Source organism: Carassius carassius, chromosome 33 (assembly GCF_963082965.1).
Source record: "Carassius carassius chromosome 33, fCarCar2.1, whole genome shotgun sequence".
NCBI classification, from domain to species: Eukaryota; Metazoa; Chordata; class Actinopteri; order Cypriniformes; family Cyprinidae; genus Carassius; species Carassius carassius.
In genome coordinates this window covers 17619614-17644525 of record NC_081787.1, presented here as the reverse complement: position 1 = coordinate 17644525, position 24912 = coordinate 17619614, and the positions used below count along the sequence as shown (strand labels likewise).

Below are 24912 nucleotides of genomic sequence, written 5' to 3'. Positions count from 1 at the left end.
AGCACCATGAGGTCACAGTGAAAGAATCTAATGGCAGCTCATGTGAGCCAACAGGACAGAAGATTAAGTGGACTGCTGGCTCTCTAGAAGAAAGACAGATGGTGCATCAGACAGTTGATGTTTATGTAGAGTTAAACCATGAGACAGTAGAAGTGTGACCACTGTAAACATTCAATTCATACCCATAATCCCTAGCCATGTGTCCATCCCCTCAGATTACCATGCGCTATGGATAATTCAACATTAATAATTATATATTATAAGAATATGTTTTTTCATCATTACCTTAAAATCAGTTTTTCCTCAAAAATAAGTTATTTTTAAATAGTTACTCATCTGTTCTTTGCAATATGATAATAGTAAATATCCCTAAACTACGTTTTTATTTTTGTCAGCCATTTAGAATATATATATATATATATATATATATATATATATATATATATATATATATATATACACACACACACACACACACAATAACACACACACAAACTATTTAAAAATAACTGACAACAAGAAACATCAAAACCAGATTGGTTTAAAATTGTTCTTAATCTGTCCACTGTAGCAGAAAAACATGCAATTTTTTTTTTATGTTTTTTTTCAAACCACCTACATCTCCCTAACATTATGGCATTCAGTTTATATTCTTGCTATTATACGTTTTTGTGCCAAAATTCTGCAAATGTTCAGACTAGATTCCTTTTGAGCTGTAAATAGTGAATGAGTATTTTACTCTGCTCTTTTAGGCACCTTCAGCGTTGAATCACAATTGCTCTGTCGACAGCTCATCCATCAGAGCTTATGTTTTACTGGTAGAGTGACAGTGTTTCCAAATCTGCAGCAGCTGCTCTTCTGTGCTGCCAGAGAGTCATTAATACACTGCACGCACACCCTGCTCAACACAGGTGAGTGAGTGAAAACAAACACCTAAGACACAACACATTCTCAAGATATGTATAAAAAACCTTTAGTCCAACACATTCTGGTGGCCTAAGGAGATCCCCAACTGTCAGTGTGCGCACTTCCATTGTACAATGGAAATGAGCCATTGTTACAGCAGGAAACACCTTGCTCAACAAATAAGATTTGAGAAAAGGCAAATTTTTACCATCAAACAATAAATGCTACTCAACTGAGTCATCTTACACAACTAGTGGAGATGTCTTAAAGGCAGAGCCACTACACGAAATATCTGAGCGTATGTCAAATCAAGTTACCTAGCCTATATATAGCGCTTTATACAACATAGATTGTTTCAAAGCAGATTCGATTTTTCTGATATTTCACTTTTTTTTTTAAAAACCTACTTTTGCGAACTACTCCTAGGTTTTTAGCCAGATCTGAACCAAAATTGAACCAGATCTGAACCAGATCATCCATTAAAAAAATGAAAATAAATGGCCACTCCCTGCGAGATGCAAGCACAACGGTCAAATACGTCAATCTAGTGCGTTTTAATGTAGGAAAACAATGGAAAAGAAGGGCTGTGAAATGGAAAAATCCTCTGGATACAAACATTGCCTCAGTTCCCTGGGATAAGGGAACAAGCGTAGCATTGACACAATTATGGGGAAACTCCTGTTTACTCTGATGCTGAAGCCTGATTTGTTCACATTTGTGTAGCTGCACGAACCAATGGCACTTCAACTCGCCAAAAGGGGAGGAGCCAACCTCTACATAACTCGGCTCTGAGAGCCATTTAATCAGAATCTTTCTACTGAAGTGACAGTCATTGATTTGCATGCAGCCTTATAGCACAGCAGCCTACGCAATGCTCATTCCTTTATCTCAGGGAGACAAGGTTACGGTAGGAACTACAGAAGGCTACCACGGTCATGTTGCTCGAACGGAACAGGACTTGGCTCCCCCTTAAGGCTGGAAGGAAGGTTTTTTTATGGACAGAAAAACCGCCATCATCTCGAGGCAGTTGTTCTGCTAAAGGTTCGACCAGGAGCCGGACACCGGTCTGCCCTCATGCAGAATTCCCCAACCTGAGTTGGAGGCATCTGTTGTGACCACCTTCCTTCTGGAGGTCAGTCCCAATGGGATGCCTGATTGAGACAGGTGAGAGATTTTCCAAGGGGCCATGGCTCTGAAGCAGCTGTATGTTAGCCTGAGATGAAAACATCACAGGTGCCATGCGTGGGATAGGACATGGGCTTTGAGCCAGTACTGAAGGGGCCTCGAATGTTGAGCAGGGCCAGAGGAATCACAGAGAAGGTGGTCGACATGAGGCAGAGCATAATCAGGAAAGCCCTGAGGGGATGTGAAGTCCCTAATTTGAATGACACCACTAGTTGCTCAACAGTCAGGGACTGTTCTGGCATAATCCATGCCTGCACTTGGCCAGAATCAATACCTGTCTCCAGAAAGACCACTCTGGCTGGGAGACAAGGAGCTCTTGACTAAATTGACTTTCAACCCAAGGCAGTCCAGGTGGCTGAGCAGCAGCAACCTGTGAACGATGAGTTCCCATTCTAACCTGGCTAAAACAAGCCAGTCATCAAGGTAGTCCAAAATATGGATTCCCATCTGTCTCAGAGGGGAAAGAGTCACGTCTATGCACATTGTTTGGGGCCAGGGACAGTCCAAATGGCAGGACTGTGTACTGATAGGACACTTCCTCAAATGCAAATCTAAGGAACTGTCTGTTATGTGGGGCTATCTTTCATGTGAAAGTAAGCATCTTTCAGATCCACTGACAGAAGTCCTCGGGACATACTTGCGCAAGAATTTATTTCAAAGTTAAAATCTTGAACGGCCATCTTATAAGTGAGTGATTCAGATGCCTGAAATTGAGAATGAGACTGAACTTTGCTGGGTGATGACGTCACTAATTCAGCAATGAACTGACTTTATTGCATTATCAGCACACATTTTTCCAATTTAACACTGTAAAGCTTCTTTTGCACAATCTGTATTTTATAAAGCACCAAATAAATAAAGGTGACTTGACTTGGCTTGACTTATATAGAGGTCAGCTCCTCGCCTTTTGGTGGCTTGACACACCATTGGTTCGTGCAGTTACACAAACTTCAAACAAACAAACAAACAAACAAATCAGGCTTCATTATCAGAGTAAACAGGAGTTTCCCCATAAGAGTGTTGATGCAATGGGAGTGACCATTTGAAAGGGAGCTAGCGTTCACACAGATCAAGTTTTTCCATTGCATTTTCCTCATTCCTCTTTTTTTTAACATCGTGCTCTGTGAACAGTGTTGATGTTGCCAAATTCATCAGTTATGAAACAAAATTAATTCATCTATAAAGCAGCTCTACAATAGTTTCATCATCCAGCTCAAATTAGTTCAAGTTTTGTTCTCATACAAAAGCTTCAGTGTAGTGATCGTGTAAGAAAAGAAATTCACTGCTAGTAGTTTTTACAATTAATTATTTAGAAACAGTGACATGGTGACTATGACATAGTATTTTCGTGTAAAACATAATAATTAAAAAAAAAACTATTTAAGCAAGCCAAAGTAGCAGTTGTAAGGAACCTAAACTCCATTAGGAAACAAAAATAGAGAAAAGAAGCTTGAAGAAACTGGGTTCAGTGGAGGGATCGGTTCTGCTTTAGTATGTCATCATAATCTTCCTGAATTATGAACTTTAAGCTTGACATACTGCCAGGGTGTGTCCCATACCCATATGTAAAGAATTCCCACCAGATGTGGCAGAGTTAGATTGGATATCTCATAAAGTATGAGAATGATGTCATTCCTAAAAGAGGGCTGTCGGCCACCCAGCGAGTGATGAGCTACCCTTATCCCCTGCCAGATCGGTCAGCTGACCACACTGTATCCAATTACCCAAAGCTGAGTGAACTTCAGTGAGTATAAAACAATAAAAATAAAATGATAAAGTTCAGACTCGGAAAGCATTTCTTCAGATGCCCCTGTATGAATAATGTCACCCAACCGGAGCTTTATAACCAAACAGCATGATTCATTAATTCAAGCAGACAGGAGCTGTGCGGAACAAGCAGAGCTTGTTAATGCATTTTGTGGAAGTGGTTTGCCACAGACGTTTAAACATTGGTTTGAAACAGTGAAGGTCAAAGGTTATAAAAACCAGCAAAAGATCTGAGACCAACTTCAAATAGCAGAAGAAAATGAGCTCTGTGGTGTGGATTCCTCTTTTAAGTCTGCCATGGGACCGGTTTTATAGATCAGGAGAAGAAATTTTAGTCATTAGGAGTATAAAATTCTGAAGGCGTGACCAAATGCACAAGTATTGCAATTTTCTGTCAAGGAAGTGCAATTTCATGTTGATGCAAGCAGATAATGCAAGGTGAGAATTTGCAAGTGATGGGTGTGTTTGTGAAAGAGTGTTTATAGTCAATGTAAAATGGCCACAATTCAGATCACATGCTCAGGATACAGGTGCATGTCACATGAAAGACATCTTTGGAATTGAAAGGAGGCGAACTAGACTTTTTTTATGCCAAAATTTAGACATTACAGCTTTTGTGTTGCTATTCCAGTTTTCAAAAATATCTTCAAAATGGGAAACCGGTCCGAACTGCTCTCATGAGGAAATGACTCATTGCATCACACTGGAATCTTCCTCCTTGGGAAAATAATGAGCTTTAAATAAATTACAATAACCTGGTCTTTAATATAAAGAGATTTTATTATTTGCCTTAATTTCTTGTCTGAGAATTTTAAAATACTCCATACATACAATGTAATGTAAGGAAACAACTACTTTGTCTTATAGAGCAGGGTTCTGAAATTAAATAAATAGACAATTGACTAATAATTCACATTTCTTAATTTGCACAGTTCAATAACAGTATTAGTGTTTTACTGGCCAAAAAAAAAAGCTTGAAATATGACTGTTCAGAAAGTTTGCTGAAATCTACATTCTAACACTGAGATTTACACAGATTAAAAAATATCAAAATGCATACCATTGTTATATACTATTATTTTAATTTTCAGTATACCATTGTTCAGTACTCGCTTACTGAATAGAGACCGACTACTACTGCTTTTAATAAATAAAATATTACATCAACATACAACACAGAGACTTTCAAATATGTTGCCAGTGTGTTAGGGCTGGACAAGGTTGGTCTAAATCCAAATAAATATTAATAGATATATATACATAAATAAATAAATTATAGCATAGCCAGCAACGATTAAATACACAGTGCACAAGACATGAACAAAACATCTTATTTGTAAGAATACTTATTTCAGGCAGAGCTTCTTCAGTACTAGAAAAAGCCTTGCCTCGAAAACTCAAGCTACATTCCCATCCCCGAAGAGTTCCTTCTCGTTCCGTATTGAACAACTCGGTGTCGCTTCCCGACCGAGTCGGTCTGTCAGAGTTCCAGTTCGTGGCAGGTTTTGAGCTCTTCTGCGAACCATTTAGCGAGTCATTCATGAGTCAGGCCCTTCACGGAGGTGCCACGACTCTTGCCAAACAAATGCGGTCACTCTATCCTCCTCTCCAGCACGCTGTTCCCGCTGATCCTCACAACATTCAACTTTGCCACTTCATTTTGAGGTAGAATTTCCACACGGTTGCCCTGAAATAACACAAGCACCCATATGTCAGGCGATTGAATCAAATCATGGTAGATGATTTTATGCAGTATGTACGAATGGATGACTTCACTCACCGTTCTCTCCGGTCTCGTTTAGTGGTGTGGGGCGGCTCCCAGTTTAACTTTCTCCTCATTTTCCACATTATATGCACCTTGCTTGTGAAACCTAGATGACAAAAAGATTCACATTATGATTAACTGCAGATATCTAATTGCTTCTAGGAATTAATGGGCGAGATTAAATACAAACCTGAGTGCCAGCATCAGTCCAATGATGGTGAGACATAATGAAGAGAGAACCACAGCCACCACAGCAAGGGCCGTAGTGCGGCTATACACTTCGCCATTCTTCTTTAGTTCCAGGGAGAAAAGGTGACATCGCTCTCCTGAGTAGTCTGAGTCACAACTGGGAGAAACAAAGCCATTGGTTCTCTTAAACGATTAAACGATAAAACAGTAACAAAAGTTACAGGAGAAATGGTTTAAAGGAAGCACTTACATGCATGAGGGCCTCTTTAAGTCCCTGAGATACTGGCAGGTTCCGTGGATACAAAAGTCCTTGTACTTTTTTAGACATGGATTCCTTTTCTTGCCCTTTCCCTTTCCTTTTCCCTTCTTCCCTTCAAGCCCATTCCTCTTCGAGCCTTCAAGTTTTTCTGCATTTAAAACTGCAATTGGGTCTTTGGGTTTTCTTGAAAATGCAACTGTTTTCATGGGTAAGAAGAGGAAATGCACAGTTATTCACACTAAAAAACTACAGCACAAATGGAAATCAAAATCTGTGACAAATTGCTTATGCGCCTCTATTGTAAATCACTTGAGATTACCTAATGGCCCCTCGTAAGCCCCTGAAAACTCATCTTCCTCTTCATCGTCAACGTAATACTCGTCTTCCTCCTCATAGTCCACTTGCTTGTTGTCCACAGTAGCTCTCTTCTCATTCAGTGCCTCCAAAAGATCAATTACAGCTGTCTGTGCAGGCCTCTCACTTTCAAACCGCTCTATTGACGCACCGCTCACCGATGTGACAGCCACTGAATGGGAAAACAGTGAATAGACATTAAAAATTAATCAGTCAGGCTGATTGATTGATGGTTTATGGCTATGCAGTGGATTGCTGACTACATTGTAAATAATAAACCTGTCTCAATTGTAATTTTTTTAATCTTATTTATTTTTATCTCGAGGCTGACATTAAAATAAGCATGTTTTATTAGTAGTAATAGGCTGTGTGCATTACCTAAAGCCCCTAGAGGGTGCAAAGGGACTCGTTTACAAACATCTCGCATGCACAGACACTGAGCTAACGAATGAACGCATGAGACAAAAATAAATATATCCCAAAATATTCTTAAAACAGAATGACTGAATGACATTGTTGACCATTAATAGATTCACTGGCAAATATGAAGTCTTCAATAGTAAAAAAAAAAAAAAAAAAAAGGCTGTGCTGCTGAATATGAAACAAGTCATGTTATGGATTTCCACAGAATCTAATAGTAAAAACGAAGCTTTTTTTGTTTTTGAACCAAAAACTTAATTTATACACATAATATATATAACTAACACCGGGTTGAAATGCGACACCCTTCAGCAACAAGCGACGGTCTGTCAGTGATACTCACCAATGGTAACGGCGAAAAGACGCAAAATAGTTAAAAACTTCATATTTTCCCTTCTGGTAATGACGACGATAGATTCAGCTGTTAAAAATAAAATCCTTCCCGCTCTGTTAATTCCTTTGAAGCCACCGTAGATCGTTACTTCGTGTCTACGAGTGTTACTTTGTTACTGTGAGCGTCTCTCGTGCGTCTAGGTTAAAAAATCAGCCGCGTCTCAGTGACAGCTATTTAAATATAACTGTGGCCACGCCCCCTTGAGCTGTCACAGATTGTTTATCAAGATAAAATCCTTTGATGTTTTATAAGCTGTTTTACCTCTTTCTTCTTTTACAATTTTAACCCTCCTACTACGCTAAAGATCTACACTCACCTGTGATCATCTGCCCTGTAAACAATTAATAATGCAAGACTTTTTGAATGGAGCACATAGTGTGCTTTTGTCTTTCTCATTTTTATTTTCTTTTCCATTTATTTAATATTGATGGAGTATTTTTTTTCCCTAGCTAAATTCACTTTTGCCATTTCATAATATCTCCCATATTTATTTTTACAAATTGTATATTATGGCATTAGTAAAGTAGGTAGATACAATTTTAACTTGTTTCATTAATAAATTACCATTGTAATTAGAGCAGTCAGGCTAACATTGAACATCCATCGCAACAAATCTGAAATGACCCAAAAACAATAAAAGGTTAAAAACAACACCTGCCCTAGTGTTGACATGAGTTTGAAGTAATAAAGTGAATTTAATATTATGTCATTATAATTTCATTTGGAGGAGAGCCAAGTGGATCAGCACATTGAGGGAGAAGCTTAAAGCATATTGAATTTTCTTCTAAAGTTCTTGCAAAGCATGTTCATATGTTTAAACAGACATTAACTTATGATCTGATAATGATATGATTGTTTGTAATGAAAGTTATGGTACAAAACACCTGTAGTGACGCAACTAAAACAGATTCAGATTTTGACTAATTCTTTGATTAAATGAATGGGAAGATTATGAATGATGAACAAACATTAAATTGATCATGGGTTGAAATCTAACAAATCAGTTATCATTAATTATTTTTAATCCTTGGCATCCTTAACCACGAATGCATTCTTTCATAATCACACATAGTGTTGTTTCTTTTGGTAATGTATCACAAAGAGTTTTTTAACACTCAAGTTGCCTTAAAAGAAAAAAAAGAAAAAAGAAAAGAAAATATTTTACATCAGGAAAGTCTTAACCTGGTTTTGGATATACCACTCATTGAACGGTAAGCATCAAAACAGCATATGGTCAATGTTTCACCATTTAAATAAGCAAAATAGCGTTCCTTACTGCCATCTAGTGGAAACATGAACCTCTTACGTAGAGAGGCCAAACAAAAAACACACAGAATTGTTCATTTTAAAATTGTTAACCTTTAAAAGGTTTATAATATGTCTGTCCGTGTGTGGGTACGTTTTTCAATCTAGTTTTAATTATTTTTAAAACAGTTTTTTTCTGTTTTACATCTAATTTGATTGTATTTAATGTAAATTAATGTGATTAATAATGATACTAATTTATTAAAACTGATGTCTAAATACAGACCTATGTTTTGAAATAATTCTGTTCGTTTGCCGATCGATTTATCTCCCCTAAGCGATCAAAATCGATTGCTCTGGTCTTTCGAGTCACATGTTTTGACAAGTAAACATGGCGGACGAGGATCCAAACACGAAAGTTGAATGCGAAGACGTTTCTGCAAAAGAAGAAGGAACCGAGGCTACGGAACCTAATCAGAATGATGTGGCCGACGAGGTCCAGAAGGACAAACGGGCAGACAGCTCCTGGTCGGCGCCGATTCTGTCGTTTGCTCGTAAAGCGACAGAGACGCTGAGTAGTGGAGTGAATCACTACAGCGCGGGGTTAAAGGGATCTGACACATCACAACACACCCCTGACACCTCAGACCCCCTGAAGACAGCAGGTAGGACACCAGCTCATCACTAAAATATTTAAATATAGGGAAAAGAAGTTAACTTACTGCGCCCTACTTACTAGGACAAGTAGTCAATAACAGAATTAACAAAATGTACAACGATATTTCCATATTTTTGGAAATGGTAACATGGTATTGCCACTTTATTGTATATAATGAACATTCACAGTAGTTTTTTTAATCCTGCACCCACAACGTAAATTGGTACGTCATGGACGTGAACTTTTTTAAATTCAACATGAAAATTTCACGTTCAGATAGGCACGAATGTATAATGGAAGGTGTGTATTTTTACCATAAAGTTTTAAATCAACTTATATACAATATATTTTTTGCTCTTTACTTAAATAGCCCCGTGGGAAACTACAGATATTGCATTTAATGTCATATCTTGTTGGTTTTCAGTATTTTAGACGCCAGCTACTGCAGCCATGAATAAATACCCAGTTTTTGTCTGATAGCAGTTAATATTAAAATAATAATATGCGCAGTATATTGTGTGATAAGTATTTATTTATTGTTCAATTCTATCTTTTTTTCAACGTATTAAACTTGGGTGGGTATTATTTAAATCTTTTTTTAATTATTCAGTATTTAATTATTTATAATAAATAAATTATTTTAATTATTTGTTATTTACTCCATTTTGATCGACTTTCAAACTGTGTAATTCTTGTATATTTTTATTTAATAAAAGTAATAAATTTAGGTTATTGTATTTGTTGTTACTTTTTAATAAAACATTTTTTTTTAATTTACTTTAATCATATGTTAATTTTATTTATTTACTTACACATTTATTTTCTAAACTTTTCTGGGGACTCCCAGCTCTCCCTTGCATCTCACTGGTGTGCAGGACCCCAGTCTGAAAACCCCTGTCATGCCTGACATGAGAAAATAATAATTGCATGCGTATTTTCTTGATGAGAAATATGAAACTGCATGGGTAAAAATTATATATCATATTAAAAGTATAAATATAAAAAAATATGACATGCCAAACTACAGAACACTGCGGAAACTGCTTGAAATATTACGTTAGCTGCTGTATAAATACTATGATATATTAATATATTAAACATTCTGTACTATAGTAAATGACAAAGAACCATGATGTTATCTTCTGATAGCAGCACTGTTCCACCAAACATTGCAGCTTTGTTGTAACGGAGATCTGTAAGTGCACCATTCAAAAGAATGTAAAGGTCCAAGTGATTGCATCACACAGGTTAGTGTATTCATGAGCTCAATCCTTGCAACTACTATCTGGCCATTATCCATTGTGATTAGGATTTCATGAGTATAATAAATGACTTAATACAGCCAAAATTATATAGTGTAGAACATTTTAGTAACCTACAGTACAGACCAAAAGTTTGGACACACCTTCTCATTCAAAGAGTTTTCTTTATTTTCATGACTATGAAATTTGTAGAGTCACTGTTACGATCGGAGACCCAGGGAAACACAGGAGACAAGAGATCCAATCGCAGTGTGGGTTTTAATGGGTAATCCAAATCAGAAATCAACAAGCAGGGGTCAAAACCATAAATCCATCCAACAAATAAACGAACAGGAACTCGGAAGACGAGGAACTCGGAAGGCGAGGAAACTGGGTGACGGGAAGAAAGGACTGCATGAAGACAAACAGAAAAAGACCGGTTAATATAGGCAGGGTAATGACTATCAAGTGAAGACACCTGAGTGCAATTAACAGGAGTGCAATTACTGTGATGAAGAGACAAGGCTTTGTGGGAATTGTAGTGCCTACGGTGAGGTGCCTATGGGGAAGTGAGACCACTAGTGGAGACTCAGGGAAACAGATACCAGACAGCGTGACAGTTACACTGAAGGCATCAAAACTATGAATTAACACATGTGGAATTATATATGGAATTATATACATAACAAAAAAGTGTGAAACAACTGAAAATATGTCATATTCTAGGTTCTTCAAAGTAGCCACCTTTTGCTTGGATTACTGCTTTGCACACTCTTGGCATTCTCTTGATGAGCTTCAAGAGGTAGTCACCTGAAATGGTCTTCCAACAGTCTTGAAGGAGTTCCCCGAGAGATGCTTAGCACTTGTTGGCCCTTTTGCCTTCTGTCTGCGGTCCAGCTAACCGCTAAACCATTTCGATTGGGTTCAGGTCCGGTGACTGTGGAGGCCAGGTCATCTGGCGCAGCACCCCATCACTCTCCTTCTTGGTCAAATAGCCCTTGATGCCTTCAGTGTGACTCTACAATTTTCATAGTCATGAAAATAAAAAAAATCTTTGAATGAGAAGGTGTGTCCAAACTTTTGGTCTGTACTGTACATCTTTGGCTTATTTTGTGGTATAATTCCATTATGTGATATAATTGGAGTGTAGACTATCACACATAATAATGTGTAATAATGCACCTGCTTCCTGATGCCGAATATTTTTTTCTCCAGCAGTAACTTCCCCTCAAATTCATTTTAAGACTCTTTAATCATTATTAAGTTACTTTAATACTTTGTTTTGCATTTACACTTAATTACACTGCCTCACCAGTTACACTGAGCGACAGTGAGCTGATTAGTCCTGCAGATGCCACAGGATGTGTTTGTGTTCATGCATCTGTGTTGTCCAGCTGTGAAGGATCCCACGTTGGTGGAGAGGTCAAACCTCCTCAGCATGATGAAGCTCAGCATTAAGGTTCTGATCCAGTCCTCCCTCAGTCTCGGCCGCACACTGGACTCTGAATATCCACCTCTGCAGCAGTTCTTTGTAGTTCTGGAGCACTGCCTAAAACATGGGTTAAAAGGTGAGATGTTAGGGAATAAATTCTTATTTATTTGTTTTTGATTTTGGAGTGTAAAACCTAGTTATTCATGACCAGTTTTGTGAAATTAACCAATTTTAATGCCTAAATCCTGCATGTGTATGTCTCTCCTCCTGTGCAGTAAAGAAGTCTTTTATTGGTCAGAACAAGTCTATCTGGGCCCCTCTGGAGTTGATAGAGAAACTGTGCCCTGAGTCAGCTGACATTTCAACCAGTGTGCGGGATATGCCTGGAATCAAGTAGGCTCCCTTCGAAGGCATTTGTCTTGGATATAATACCCTGTTTGAAACAGTGTAAGAGAAGAGCATGATTTGGTCTTCATGAGGTTCTGTGTTGTTTCAGGACAGGCCTCGGGCGAGCTCGAGCATGGCTGCATCTGGCTCTAATGCAGAAAAAAATTGCAGACTACATGAAAGAGCTTATAAATAGAAGAGACCTTCTTGGGTAAGAGCAATTAAATGATAGAAAAATTATCTTTAATATTTAGACTTTTCTACAGAATTTCTGGGTTTCCCAATGTAAATTCAGGGAGTTTTATGAGCCTGGGGCTCTTATAATGGAGGAGGAGGGGACTGTGATCGTAGGGATGCTGGTGGGTCTGAATGTGATCGATGCCAATCTGTGTGTGAAAGGAGAGGATCTAGATTCCCAGGTGAAACATATAGCCATCCAAACCATGTTATCAGTTGTGCTCTTTGACAGTGACGCTAAACACTGATTTTGTTTCTGCAGGTGGGCGTCATTGACTTCTCAATGTATCTAAAGGATCCTCAAGCAACTGAGACCACACAAGAGTGAGTTGGTGATCATTTAGCAAAGATCAAGCATTGAATCACTTATTACATGGCTAGAAATAAGTATTAGAAGAGAGTTATTTTGTTATGAACTAGTTTAGTAATTTGGGCTTTTTCTGATTCTTTAACCGCTGACAGTGATTCAAAAATGACAGCCATTCTTGACCAGAAGCACTACATAGAAGAACTGAACCGGCATCTGAGCTGTACGGTGACGGATCTTCAGGCCAAGATGGACTCGCTGGAGAAGACCAACAGCAAACTCATTGAGGAGGTGATTATGCTTATGTTTTGCATATTTTAATTTCTTCTAAATCATGCACATTATTAAAGGCAGGATTCAAATGGGAAAACATAGTTATTTGATGTCTTTTGTGTATAGCTTACAGCAGCCACAGACAGAATCAACGCTCTGCGTGAAGAGCAGGAGCAACTCAAACAAGAAAATGCTAACATTCTCCAAACTAGTCAGAGAAAAGAGGAGGTGGGATTTGCAACAGAAATGTTGTATTACAAAAACAATCTGTATGTATAATAATTTGAAAAAATCTGCATCCACTATTCGCTGGAAAATTTGCTAGAAGAATTTTGGAACATCTAAAGCCAAGACTTAAATGGCCAAACACAGGCTTGGATGTTGGTTTATTACTAATTAATAAAAGCATGCCGTATTTTGTCTTTCCTAAATAATGTTACCTGCCATCCGGCAAGTTTTATTTTTTTACTAAACAAAATTTTACTCACTTTGGATTGCTTTTAGGTGACTCTGCAAGATAGTCAGTTAGAGCTAGAAACATATCGACAGACACGGCAGGGTTTGGATGAAATGTACAGTGTAGTTTGGAAGCAGTACAAGGAAGAGAAAAGAATCCGGCAGGTAAGAATGTAAAATAATTCAGCTCTAAATGTAAAATAATTTAAAATTTTCAGTCTGAATTGTATTGCATAATATTAAAGGGATCGTTCACTCAAGCAAGAAAATAAACTCACCCTCATGTTGATTCTTTCTTCTGTTAGACAACAAAATATATTTCGAAGAATGTGGCTAACCAAACAGTTGCTGGTCCCAATTTACTTCCATAGTGTGAAAAAAAATAAATAATTGGGGCCCAGAAGCTGTTTGGTAACCCACATTCTTCAAAATATATTCTTTTAAGTTCAAAGAAAGAAACTCGTAGAGGCTTGGAACAACTTGAGGTTGAGTAAATGATGACAGAATTTTCAAACAGAATGCATTCATGTAAATCTAGTATTTTATGGAGCCAGTCAAAATATCTGCGTGAACTGTTTGGCGAATCAGGAGCTGCAAAAGGAGCTGGAGCTACAGATCGGTTTGAAGCAGGAAATGGAGGTTGCCATGAAACTCCTGGAAAAGGACACTCATGAGAAACAAGACGCGCTGGTCACACTGCGACAACAACTAGATCAAGTCAAGAATCTCAACTTACAGATGTTCAACAAAGCACAGGTGTTACATCTGATTATCTGTACAACGTGAGTGGAATAGGATTACCTGTAAGCAATTGAAACTTAAGTCTTCTCGTTTAACCCACAAGGAGTCTGACCGAGTGGCCCAGAAAAAAGAGGAGGACATGGAACGACTTGAAAAGAAGATGATTCAGATGGAAGCAGCCATGAAGGAACTAGAGCAGAGGTGCCAGAACAATTCAAGGAATAATTCAAAATAATTTATTATTTACCCAAACCTGTATGACTATCTTTTCCTTATGGTCTTTGGAAGAATGTAGGAAATAATTCATAATGGTTTGAAACAACATGAACATGAGAGAGATGTATGAATTGATATGTATGAATTGATATGTACTTTTTCTAAACGTAATAAACATGAGTATTTGCACCTTAGGCTTCAAAATTCAGAAAATGTGCTCAAAAACACGGATGAAAGCCAGAATGAGCTGAGATCGGAGATGAAGGGGAAAGTGAACGCCCTGCAGAAGCGTCTCACTGACCTCGACACACTCAGGTAGTGTAAATCAGGCTTCTAGAAGATAGATATTTTGAAAAGGGAATACACCCAAAAATGTAGATTTTGTCATTAGTTCTCATACACATTCAAGTTGTTCCAAACATGTATGCATTTCTTTCAGCTGTTGAACACACAAAAAATGATATTTTGAAGAATGTTGGTAACCAAACAGTTCACTTCCATGTTAAGGGGAAAAAAAAATATGATAATGGAAGTCATTGGCTACTGTAAACTAACATTATTTAAAATAGCTTCTTGTGTGTTCAGCAAAAGAAACTCATACAGGTTTGGAACAAGTGGAGGGTGCGTAAATGATGACAGAATTTTCATTTTTGATTTGTGAATTATCACTTTAAATTTAAACCAACTGTGAAGCATTTGTTTTGGGTTTACGTTTACTGTTATCATCACTTTAGAAATCTGTTCCTGCATTAAAGAATGATTTTTAAAGAAATTGCATTAATTTAAAAAAAAAATTATGTATTCACCCACTTTTTTTTGTTCTCTAAAAATGAATTTTTGTTCAAATTTAAGTAAAAAAAAAAAATGCGAGTAAAAAGCTAAACATTTTTTATGGTGGGGGGGGGGGGGGGGTGTCACAAAGATTTAGATTTTTTTATTTTTTAATGTTGTTGTGGCTCTCTTTTCAGGGCAGGCCTGGAGTCGGAGCTTAGTGTGGAGAAAGAGCAGCGTCAGAGCCTGCAGAGGAAGCTACACAGAGAACAGGACAACAGCGCAGAGCTGTGCACACAACTGCAGCAGCTGCAGGGCCTGCAGACGGTCAGATATACTCCTGCTTCAGCCAGTAAACTAACCAGTACAGTCAGAACTTTATGTATTATGGTGTTAATAAATTACTGCTTTGATCTACCTTTGTTTCCACAGGAGCTGCTTGATCTTCGACAGGAGAAGAAACAGCTCCAGCAGCTGTGTGAGGAGCAGGAGCAGGCTCTACAGGAGATGGGCCTTCATCTCAGCCAGTAAGACACCTCCACTCTCATTCTTCTGATATTTCTGGATAATGACGGCTGCCTTCTGTCCAGCTGCTTTGTAGCTGAATTGAGTTTGTGTTATAATTGTTGAACAACACTGACAGTATTTTTAAACTGAATTGAATCCACACTGAACTGACTTCAGCTGAGTAATAATGCTATTGTCCTTTTAGAACGTTTTCATTTCACAACTGATACTGCTTTGAAACTGTATAAAGTGCTATATGAATAAATGTGACTTGATATCACACGCTAGATGTCTTGAACTAAAATGCTGCTTTCAGATCCAAACTCAAGATGGAGGACTTCAAAGAGGTCAACAAAGCCTTGAAGGTAAAAGAGCTTCATAAGGTTACCTTTTTTGTGTCCATTTGCATTGCAAATCTAAAGATTCCTTCTTAGTATCGTTTGCCAAGTATTTCTTTTTTGTTTTTTACTTTGCTGTGTAACTTGTAGTACACAGTTGTTGTGATATCTCACCATCATAATAGTGCATGGAAAATGTGTTATTACTTTTCTAAGTAATAAAATAGACAAAAAATATTTGTTAAAATTGCAGTATATAATATTGTACATTTCCTTTATTAATCCAGCCTGTCAGCTTTCTTTAAAAAAAATAAATATTATATATATATATATATATATATATATATATATATATATATATATATATATATATATATATACATTTTTTGATAATAATTATGATTGTCTTATTTGTTTTCCAGGGTCATGCCTGGCTGAAAGACGATGAAGCTACACAGTGCAAGCAGTGCCAAAAAGAATTCTCAATCTCTCGGAGAAAAGTGAGTGATGCTCCACTCTGTCAGTCACTATATCTCAGTCCTTTGGAAAGTAACTCTACTCGTTTTTCTGTTTGAAGCACCATTGCAGGAACTGTGGAGACATCTACTGCAACAGCTGCTCCAGTAATGAGCTGGCTCTGCCCTCGTACCCCAGACCTGTCCGCGTATGTGACGTCTGCCATTCCCTTCTGCTCCAGAGGAGCTCCATCAGATCCTGACAGCACTCAACATATCTGCTAATCATGTGTGTGTGAATCTACAGGCCACCGTTATTAATCAAACTCTCAGTCTCCTTGTTTATAACACTTACACATACATTTCTTGTGGCACCGCTGGTTTCCGTTTGACTGAAACATTTGATTGTTGCAAAATCATATGCAAAGTTTCTTTGACAGGAAATTGCTAGGAGAATTAGAAACTAACATTAATATGATTGTATTTATAATGATAGTCTCCATTTTAGGGAGAGCACTAACACATATAAGCCTTTCAGTGGTTCATCAAGAGTGAATACAGAGGATTCATATTTCAAAATAGGACCGAATTAAGTTTGTAATGATTTAGTAAATTCTGGTAAGTGTTTAATTTTAATAATTAAGGAGACATAGCATTTCTAAATTGTAATCTTTATCACAAATTATCACAATTTTTTTTGTGTATGTGCTTGTGCATTTAATCTGTGCATGTCATACAAAAACATACCACTATCAAAGGTAAAAAAGTGGGACCGGTTCCTGTTTAAAGTTAGTAGATATGTGAATTATTCAAGAAAATGTTGATCATTCATACAACCATTCTTATATATGAGTTGAACAACAATGTTTTTTTGAACACCTTTATTCTGCTAATATCATGAATGAGGCTCAAAAGTCTGTAAGTGAATTTTCGTTGTCCAAAGGTAAAATTACATTTATAGTATGCATAACTTTTTTTGCTCATGCCAGTCAAAAAAAACATTTTTATACAACTTTTTAAGGCTCTGAATACAAAATTTCTATTTTAGATTGTATGACAGTTTCCTGTGTTGTACCTTCTTTTGTCTCCTGTTCTGTTCATAAAGCTGTAACAAAGTTTCTGAAGATTTTATAGAATTGTGTACGATTTAATAAACACTGCCTCAAATTATTAATCCATCCGTGAAGCCATGACGAATCAGACAATTTGTCCACTAATCTGAAATCACAGCTGATACATTGCATGGGAAAAAAGCGAATGCAAAGAGTTACATGCATCTTAATGAAGCCTGTCAACTTCCCACCATGCTTTAAAATAATTTAAAAAATCTTTTTCTTCTTCTAAACTTAAACACTCTCTTTCAGCTACCGGCATAGATTAAACATTAAAGGAGTAGTTCACTTCCAGAACAAAAATATACAGATATCATTTTCAAAAAATAAAAATGTATATATTTTTTATCTTCAAACGCTCGTCTTGTGTAGCTCTGCAATGCACATGCATACTCGGTGCAGCCTCGTTCGAAACCGTTAGAAAAACTCCCACCTCATTTTCTCCTCCAACTTCAAAATCGTCCTACATCACAGCAGAAGTACCGACCTAGTGTTTACAAATTAGTCAAACACCCTTATACATATTTTTGGTTTACATATATATTTACATATATATATACAGGTCCTTCTAAAAAAATTAGTTTATTGTGATAAAGTTCATTATTGTTTCACTAGAAAAGACAGCCATTTAGAGCCATTTAAAGCTACGGTGAAACTGCATTTTCGAAGTTCAAACTCACGGGCACCATAGAAGTCCACTATATGGAGAAAATTCCTGAAATGTTTTCCTCAAAAAACCTATTTCTTTAGACTGAAGAAAGAAAGACACAAACATATTGGATGACAAGGGGGTGAGTATACATCATCTGTACATTTTTGTTCTGGAAGTGAACTACTTTAACCACATCAACTCTGGGGACCCACCGGTGGGTCCAATATTGCATATGCCTAATTCTCAAAAAATCAAAATAACAGCTGAAGTGGTTAAATACATCCAAAACACCTTTGCAGCAAAAAGTTTAAGATATTATGCTGCAATCACCGACAGAGTGAAACCTCCATGTGCAAAGACATCAAGCTTGTACGAAAGGCCCATAGGGTCCTGATGTGAGGAAACAAAAACACCTCTTTAATGCTTGAATGTAAAAACAGATTTACAGGCACCTCTCCAGTCTGAATCAAGGGCTGTCACATTTCAGCAAATAAAGAGTTTAATTACTACCTCTAGTTAGGATTTTCTTTCAACCATGTCAAAAGGAAAAAGAAGTTTGCCTGTGTACAGATCCAAACAACTTAGAAGGGAGCAAGGAACAAAGAAAAAACAAATGAAAGAGGACACTGTTCAAATGAAGGTTATAAAGCTCTGAAAGGCCTGAAAGCTACATCCCCCAGCCTCCCCCAATGCTGGTGTTGAGGCCGTTCATTCCCATGGACACCCCGGCTCCCTCCACTGTAACTGCTCCCCATTCTGCTCTGATTACCTGACAGGAGGGAGAAATACACATTTTATTGCCAGGGAGTTCTCAGTGCGAAAAGAATCACCATTTCTGACTCTTGAGGCCCAGATGACAAGCGATGCAGATTTGTCATGAAAGAGTGATTTACAGTATTATAGTTAACTAAAACTAAAAACCATCACAAAAACATTACCATTACTTAAAATATAAAACAACTTATTTTAGCTAATTGCCAAGGCAAAATTCTCATGTTAATGTAATTTAATATTGTAGCTAAAACAAGAATTAATAAAACTATGTAGATATGTATAAAAAAAACACAAAATTACTAAAATTTAAAAATGAAAATATATAAAATACAAACTGATTCAAATTAATAATTATAACAGCACCTCAATGATACTACTGTATTTAGTTGTTTTTTATACACTGGCACCACCTATGTAGCAGTACATCAGGTGAACTGTTTAAATGGTCAGATGGTGGTCAAAGGTGAAACTGTTTAAACTTTGGGTGTAAACAGTACATCATTAAAAGTGCATGCAATCCAGTGCCAGAGATAATGCTGATTTGATGACTTTAAGTTTAACGCATTGGGAGACATTGATGGAGGTCATGTGATGGGGCTTTCAGTGACGAGTCAAATTCTACCTCACTTGGACCCCTAAAAGATTCCATCTGCTGGAAGAACTCTCTGGATGTTCCATTTGGAACCCAATTATAAATCTAAAAATATTAAGACTTAACCAGCAACATGCATCAATAACAATACATCTTTTTTTGTACATCCTGTGTACAAATTGTAATGTGCTAATTCAGAGGCTGCATCCATTGAAGGCTGCATTTCAAGACAGAATACCGTGTGGTGATGAAGGCTTTACATTTTAATGGCTTTATCAGATACAGCCTCAAAATGCGTCTGTCATTTCCCAGGTCATGAAGGATTCACCATTCAACAGATACACCACGGCCCAGACTAATCACAGATTTCTCACTAAGAAACGATTTATACTTTTTATTATGTAAATAAATGGACCAAAGAGAAGATATTTAGATATATAAAGAATATTCTAACCATCAACTTAACCTATGGATTTTACATGCAGCCTTCACTGAATCGTGCTCTCTGTTAAATATGTGAAACATTATGATGTTGAAATTTTAGTAAGCGCAACAGAAAGATACTATGTAGTCAATGTAAAATCCAAACAAACTTTATTCAAATTATATTTTAAGTACCTTTGAGGTACTGCTGCTTGAGGTATGCTACAACAGGGTAACACAAAAGGCTTTTAAATCAGGCATTAAGAATAGCAACACCTAAGGGTCCAAGGGTGATAGGATTTGGCGGGGAACTGCCTAGCAGAGCTACGGTTGAGCTGACACTCACTGTAGTCACTGTAGCCCCCCATGCCACTCTGGTTACCATAACCCCCGCTGTAGCCAGAGCTCATCTGTGGGCTGCTGTGTCCATATTATGACTGGTTTCCTGCAGAGCAACAGTTACGCATTAATGATAGCTGCTCAGAAAGAGTTACTTATGTCTGAGAAGAGGTCTTACCCATACTGCCCATCATTTGACTACGATATCCTCCACTTCCGCCCCCTGCCGTGGAGTTTAGATAAAAGCTCCACATAACGGTGCTCTACATGAGAATAAAAGCCCATTCACATAGAGAATGATAACTATATTTATTTAGTGTCCACACCAACAGACGATAACATTATGTTTATTATAAACACATGCTGCAGTTTTGCTGTCTGCTGGTTTAAATGCTAAGTGGATTCTGATTGGCTATCAATGTTTTCATTATTCATTAGCTTGAAAAGTTGCTTTGAAAGTAAATCCAGCGATATAATTCAAAACTTCATCGTTACAGTAACTGTCCTTGGTGTGAGCAGGTCTTTAGTGTTGTCAGTTAGGCTCCAGAATATCAACTAATCATAACCAAAGTTGCTCAGTTTCATTCAACAGAAAAAATCTGACATTCAAGACCAATTTATAGGATGGAATTTAAAGGGACAGTTCACTCAAAATGAATTCTGTCATCATTTACCCAACCTGAAGTTGTTCAAAACCTTTATGAATTTCTTCTGGCACAAAAGAAGGTATTTTAAAAAATTGGGTGAACTATCCCTTTAACGAAAACCCTTCAGTATTACCTCCCTATAATGTTCCCTATAACACTTACGCATATTGGCTTTGTCCTTCGACATGGCTGCCACAGCGTCCTCATGTGTAGCAAACTCTTCATCCACCTCGCCTGTTACTCTTCCATCAGAACCGATCTCCAGATGAACACGTACTGGGTTCAGTGGAGAGAAGAACTAGAGAAGAAAACATAGAAATAGACAGTAAACAGGACATTAAATAGGATGCTATGTAATCAAATAAACACTTTGTATTTACCGATACAAGTACACAGACTTAAAATAAACACATATGTGTGTGTGTATAAGGACTCACATTGTATATGTCAGTCTCAGTGGCCCTGTACGGAACGCCTCTCATGTGCACACAATGTTGTGCTCTGAAAGGAGGAGCCACTGTCTCCATAACGACCATCTTTGAGGGAAATAAAAAAAAGATCAAGTTAAGAAAAAAGATATATTCTGCCTGATAAGCCTTTCACTGTCTGTTTGACTTAACTGCACAAGTATGTTGACAGGAAGCTACAGAAACAGAGCAAGATTCAAAAATTTATCTCAACAGAGTAAACTAATGCTATAAAACAAAGCTCCTTTATTCTTCATTTAGCAGAGGCTTTCTTATCTGAAGTGACATTATTCCAAGGTTAAGTCTGGAAAATTATGCCGGAAATCACACGAGGATTGAACCTACAACCATTCAGATAGCAGTCCGAATCTGCAACTATTGTTTTGTAACTATTTCAACCGAGTGCCATAGTGTCTTTATTTGTCTTTATATATACACTACCACTCAAAATTTAAGTTTTTTTTTTGTTTTAACAAAAGATACTTTAATTCAGCGAGGATGCATTAAACCAATCAAAAGTGACAGCAAATGTTCTTTTTAACTTTTCGTCAATCACATAACCCTGGAAAAAAAATACATATCCATAAAAACTTATCTGGAGTAAGCAAGATCTTTATTATTTTTTTTTTTTAATTGATACTTTTATTCAGCAAGGCATTACCTCATCAAAAGTTACAGAAAATACTTTTATAAGGAATTTTATAAATACTTTCTTGTATATTTTTATAAAATAGTTCTACAATTTTTTATCACTGCTTCCACAAAAATATTTTTCAATAAATATTTCTAAAACATCATATCATCATATTAGAATGATTTCTGAATTAACATGTGACACTGAAGACTGAAGTATCGATGCTGAAAATTCAGCTTTGTATCACAGGAATAAATTACAATATTCAAATTGACAAAAATTACTCAAATTTGTAATAATGTTTCACAATATTACTGTTTTTATTGCCCAAATCAGAGCCGACCCTAGACCTTTGGGGGCCCTAAGCAAAATTCGGTTGGAGGCCCCTTTGACCGTTTTAAGTAAGGCCTAAAGAAAAGCAATGACTACCTTATAACTATACTGTACATATTATATCTACTATGTTATTTTTAAATTTTTTAGTCTATTAAATTATGTTTCAGTTATTCTATGTATGCTGTATGTTAATTATCTTTTTTACGCTGCTGGTCCTGAGTAAGTATTTTGTTCTTATGTGGCAACATGTACAGAATGACAATAAAAGACCTAGAGTTCTTGAGTTGAGTTCCATGTTTGATGTCTAAAAGGAAAATTATGATACACTGAGCTGAATGGCAGTGCAGTTCAACGAACAAACACTGATGAACTTGTTGAATAAGAAGACTGATAAAGTGATTTTCACTGACCTTCAAAGAAACATTTTTAATTGACACCAGAGTTTAAGAGGCACAAACAACAGCCTATATATAATTTAAATGAAATCGAGCAAATAGAATAACATTTAAATAAAATATTATATATAATAATAAATTTTTTCAAATAAACAAAATTAACAATAACATCTAAAACACCACAAACAAGATTAATAGTAACAATAATAAGAATTAGGTAATATTTCAATAGAACTATTAAAATCCATATTTGTGCAGAATGATGTGCTCAAAGCAACATGGAGTCACAGTGTGCAGCGCTGCGCTGCTCAAGTGCGCATTTAAAAGTTCACGGCACAAAGCGAAGAAATGTCGAGCGCACAAATCCTAATGTTTATCTGTCCAACAGTTTATTGATCATTTGTTTCTTCACAGTTTTAAATTCCAGTTATTGTGCGTTTGATGCCGATTCATAGTCCTTGTGATGTGTGTGATCTAACAGGCAGACGGTAGCGAGTCGTTTAAAAACAGCAACAAACATAAAATACAAATACACAAAATAAAGCCATTTTATGCAAATCCACAGCCTTTTATCTAGAGATCAAGCATTATAATGTAAATATATCATATGATATATTGGAGAGAGTTTTACCGTGCACGAGACACGCCCTTTTTGAATAATGTTTATGAATGGAGAATGATTGACGAGGAAAAACGAGTTTCCGTGAACTTTAATTTAATGATGTAAATAGTAGGCCTGTCGTGATATTCGAATTAATCGCACTATAAAAAAAATGAGCTCGATAATTTTTTCGGCCGCGATAATTTCTTTTTTCAATCTTTATTTAAGAAATGTAACATGTCACGATGTGTGGTCAGTCTGGAGTGCAGCCTGTGGACAGCCCGTGGCAGACACACCCTTTCCGATGGCAAAGTTGTCCCGGGAATAAAGAGATAACGACTTCACTTGTCTCCATTGAATCCAATGGGGTCGCTGTGTCCATTTCTTTTACTGTCTATGGTGTCAACGCGCCCAGTGAGTTCACACACACACACACACACACACACACACTTTCTTTCCAAAGCGCTCGGGCAGTTGCGCTCAGGGGCGGACTGGCCATCTGGATGAGTGAGTCGATCGCGCGGCCGTTGCCGATATGTTTTGTTTGCATGAGTGTTTTGCCCACCCTGGCAAATGAGTGTTTTAGTTTGGTCTACTCCATTGCGTATCTTGAAACACACCCCCTTTAACGTCGTCTATTTTACAGAGAGAGAGAGAGAGACAGATTTATCCGGAACAGCGAATTTCTCTGAGCAGCAGGCCACTGTAAACGTTCACTTAAAACATAACCGACTGTGTTTATGAGAATACTTGCAGAAACAATTATTTTTAGAGTGACTCTAGGGGGCCCTCTGCTGGCTACGGGGCCCTTTGCAATTGCAAGGGTCGCTTAGTGGCTTGGCCGGCTCTGGCCCAAATAAATGTAGCCTTGGTGAGAATTAAATATTTAAAAAAAAAAACCATACTGACCTCAAACTTCTGAACAGTAGTGAGATAAATCAAAGTAAAGTTCAAAGTTAAATATTATCACGTCTCATTTTCTCAAAGGATACTCCTCGGCCCATGCTGTTGTATCCGCGGCCGCGTCCAGGCCTGTCCTAGGGGCACGGTCTCTGCATGGCCATGACCTTACGTTGGGGTTCATAATGTGTGCGTACGTCTCAAGACTTTTATTGATGGACTGTATTCATGTGGATTATTGTGATGTTTTTATAAGCTGTTTGGACTCTTATTCTGACGGCACCCATTCACTGCAGAGGATCCACTGATGAGCAAGTGATGTAATGCTACATTTCTCCAAATCTGTTTTGATGAAGAAACAAACTCATCTACAAGGATGGCCTGTGTGTGCTTACATTTTCAGCAAATGTTTATTTTTTGGTGAATAATTCCTTTAAGGATCCTAACTAAAGTAAAAGCAGCTGCCCACCTTCTACATAGTGGTGACCCATGGTTTCACGATCTTTCTTCACTGCAATTTTAAGGTCTTCTTCTGAT

The 24912-nt window shown here is 37.2% G+C and overlaps 2 protein-coding genes and 1 pseudogene across 2 annotated transcripts; 1 reads left to right on the top strand and 2 right to left on the bottom strand.

Annotated features, from left to right (window-relative positions):
* Positions 1 to 4835: 4835 nt before the first annotated feature.
* Positions 4836 to 7393, bottom strand: LOC132113884 (proheparin-binding EGF-like growth factor). The gene is made up of 6 exons (XM_059521921.1): positions 7189 to 7393; positions 6391 to 6597; positions 6063 to 6267; positions 5814 to 5969; positions 5639 to 5729; positions 4836 to 5545 (listed from the first exon to the last, which is right to left on the bottom strand). The coding sequence occupies exons 1-5, from the start codon at positions 7229 to 7231 to the stop codon at positions 5657 to 5659; spliced, it is 684 nt and encodes a 227-aa protein (XP_059377904.1). The 5' UTR covers positions 7232 to 7393; the 3' UTR covers positions 4836 to 5545; positions 5639 to 5656.
* A 1441-nt stretch (positions 7394 to 8834) lies between these two features.
* Positions 8835 to 17673, top strand: LOC132113882 (RUN and FYVE domain-containing protein 1-like). The gene is made up of 17 exons (XM_059521918.1): positions 8835 to 9149; positions 11778 to 11951; positions 12091 to 12208; positions 12312 to 12413; positions 12498 to 12621; positions 12702 to 12763; positions 12902 to 13037; positions 13146 to 13247; positions 13524 to 13640; positions 14064 to 14231; positions 14320 to 14417; positions 14628 to 14747; positions 15401 to 15530; positions 15636 to 15730; positions 16027 to 16075; positions 16471 to 16548; positions 16626 to 17673. Exons 1-17 carry the CDS (start codon positions 8876 to 8878, stop codon positions 16764 to 16766), a joined length of 2088 nt encoding a protein of 695 aa, XP_059377901.1. The 5' UTR covers positions 8835 to 8875; the 3' UTR covers positions 16767 to 17673.
* A 1176-nt stretch (positions 17674 to 18849) lies between these two features.
* Positions 18850 to 24566, bottom strand: LOC132114269 (heterogeneous nuclear ribonucleoprotein H-like; annotated as a pseudogene).
* Positions 24567 to 24912: the final 346 nt, after the last annotated feature.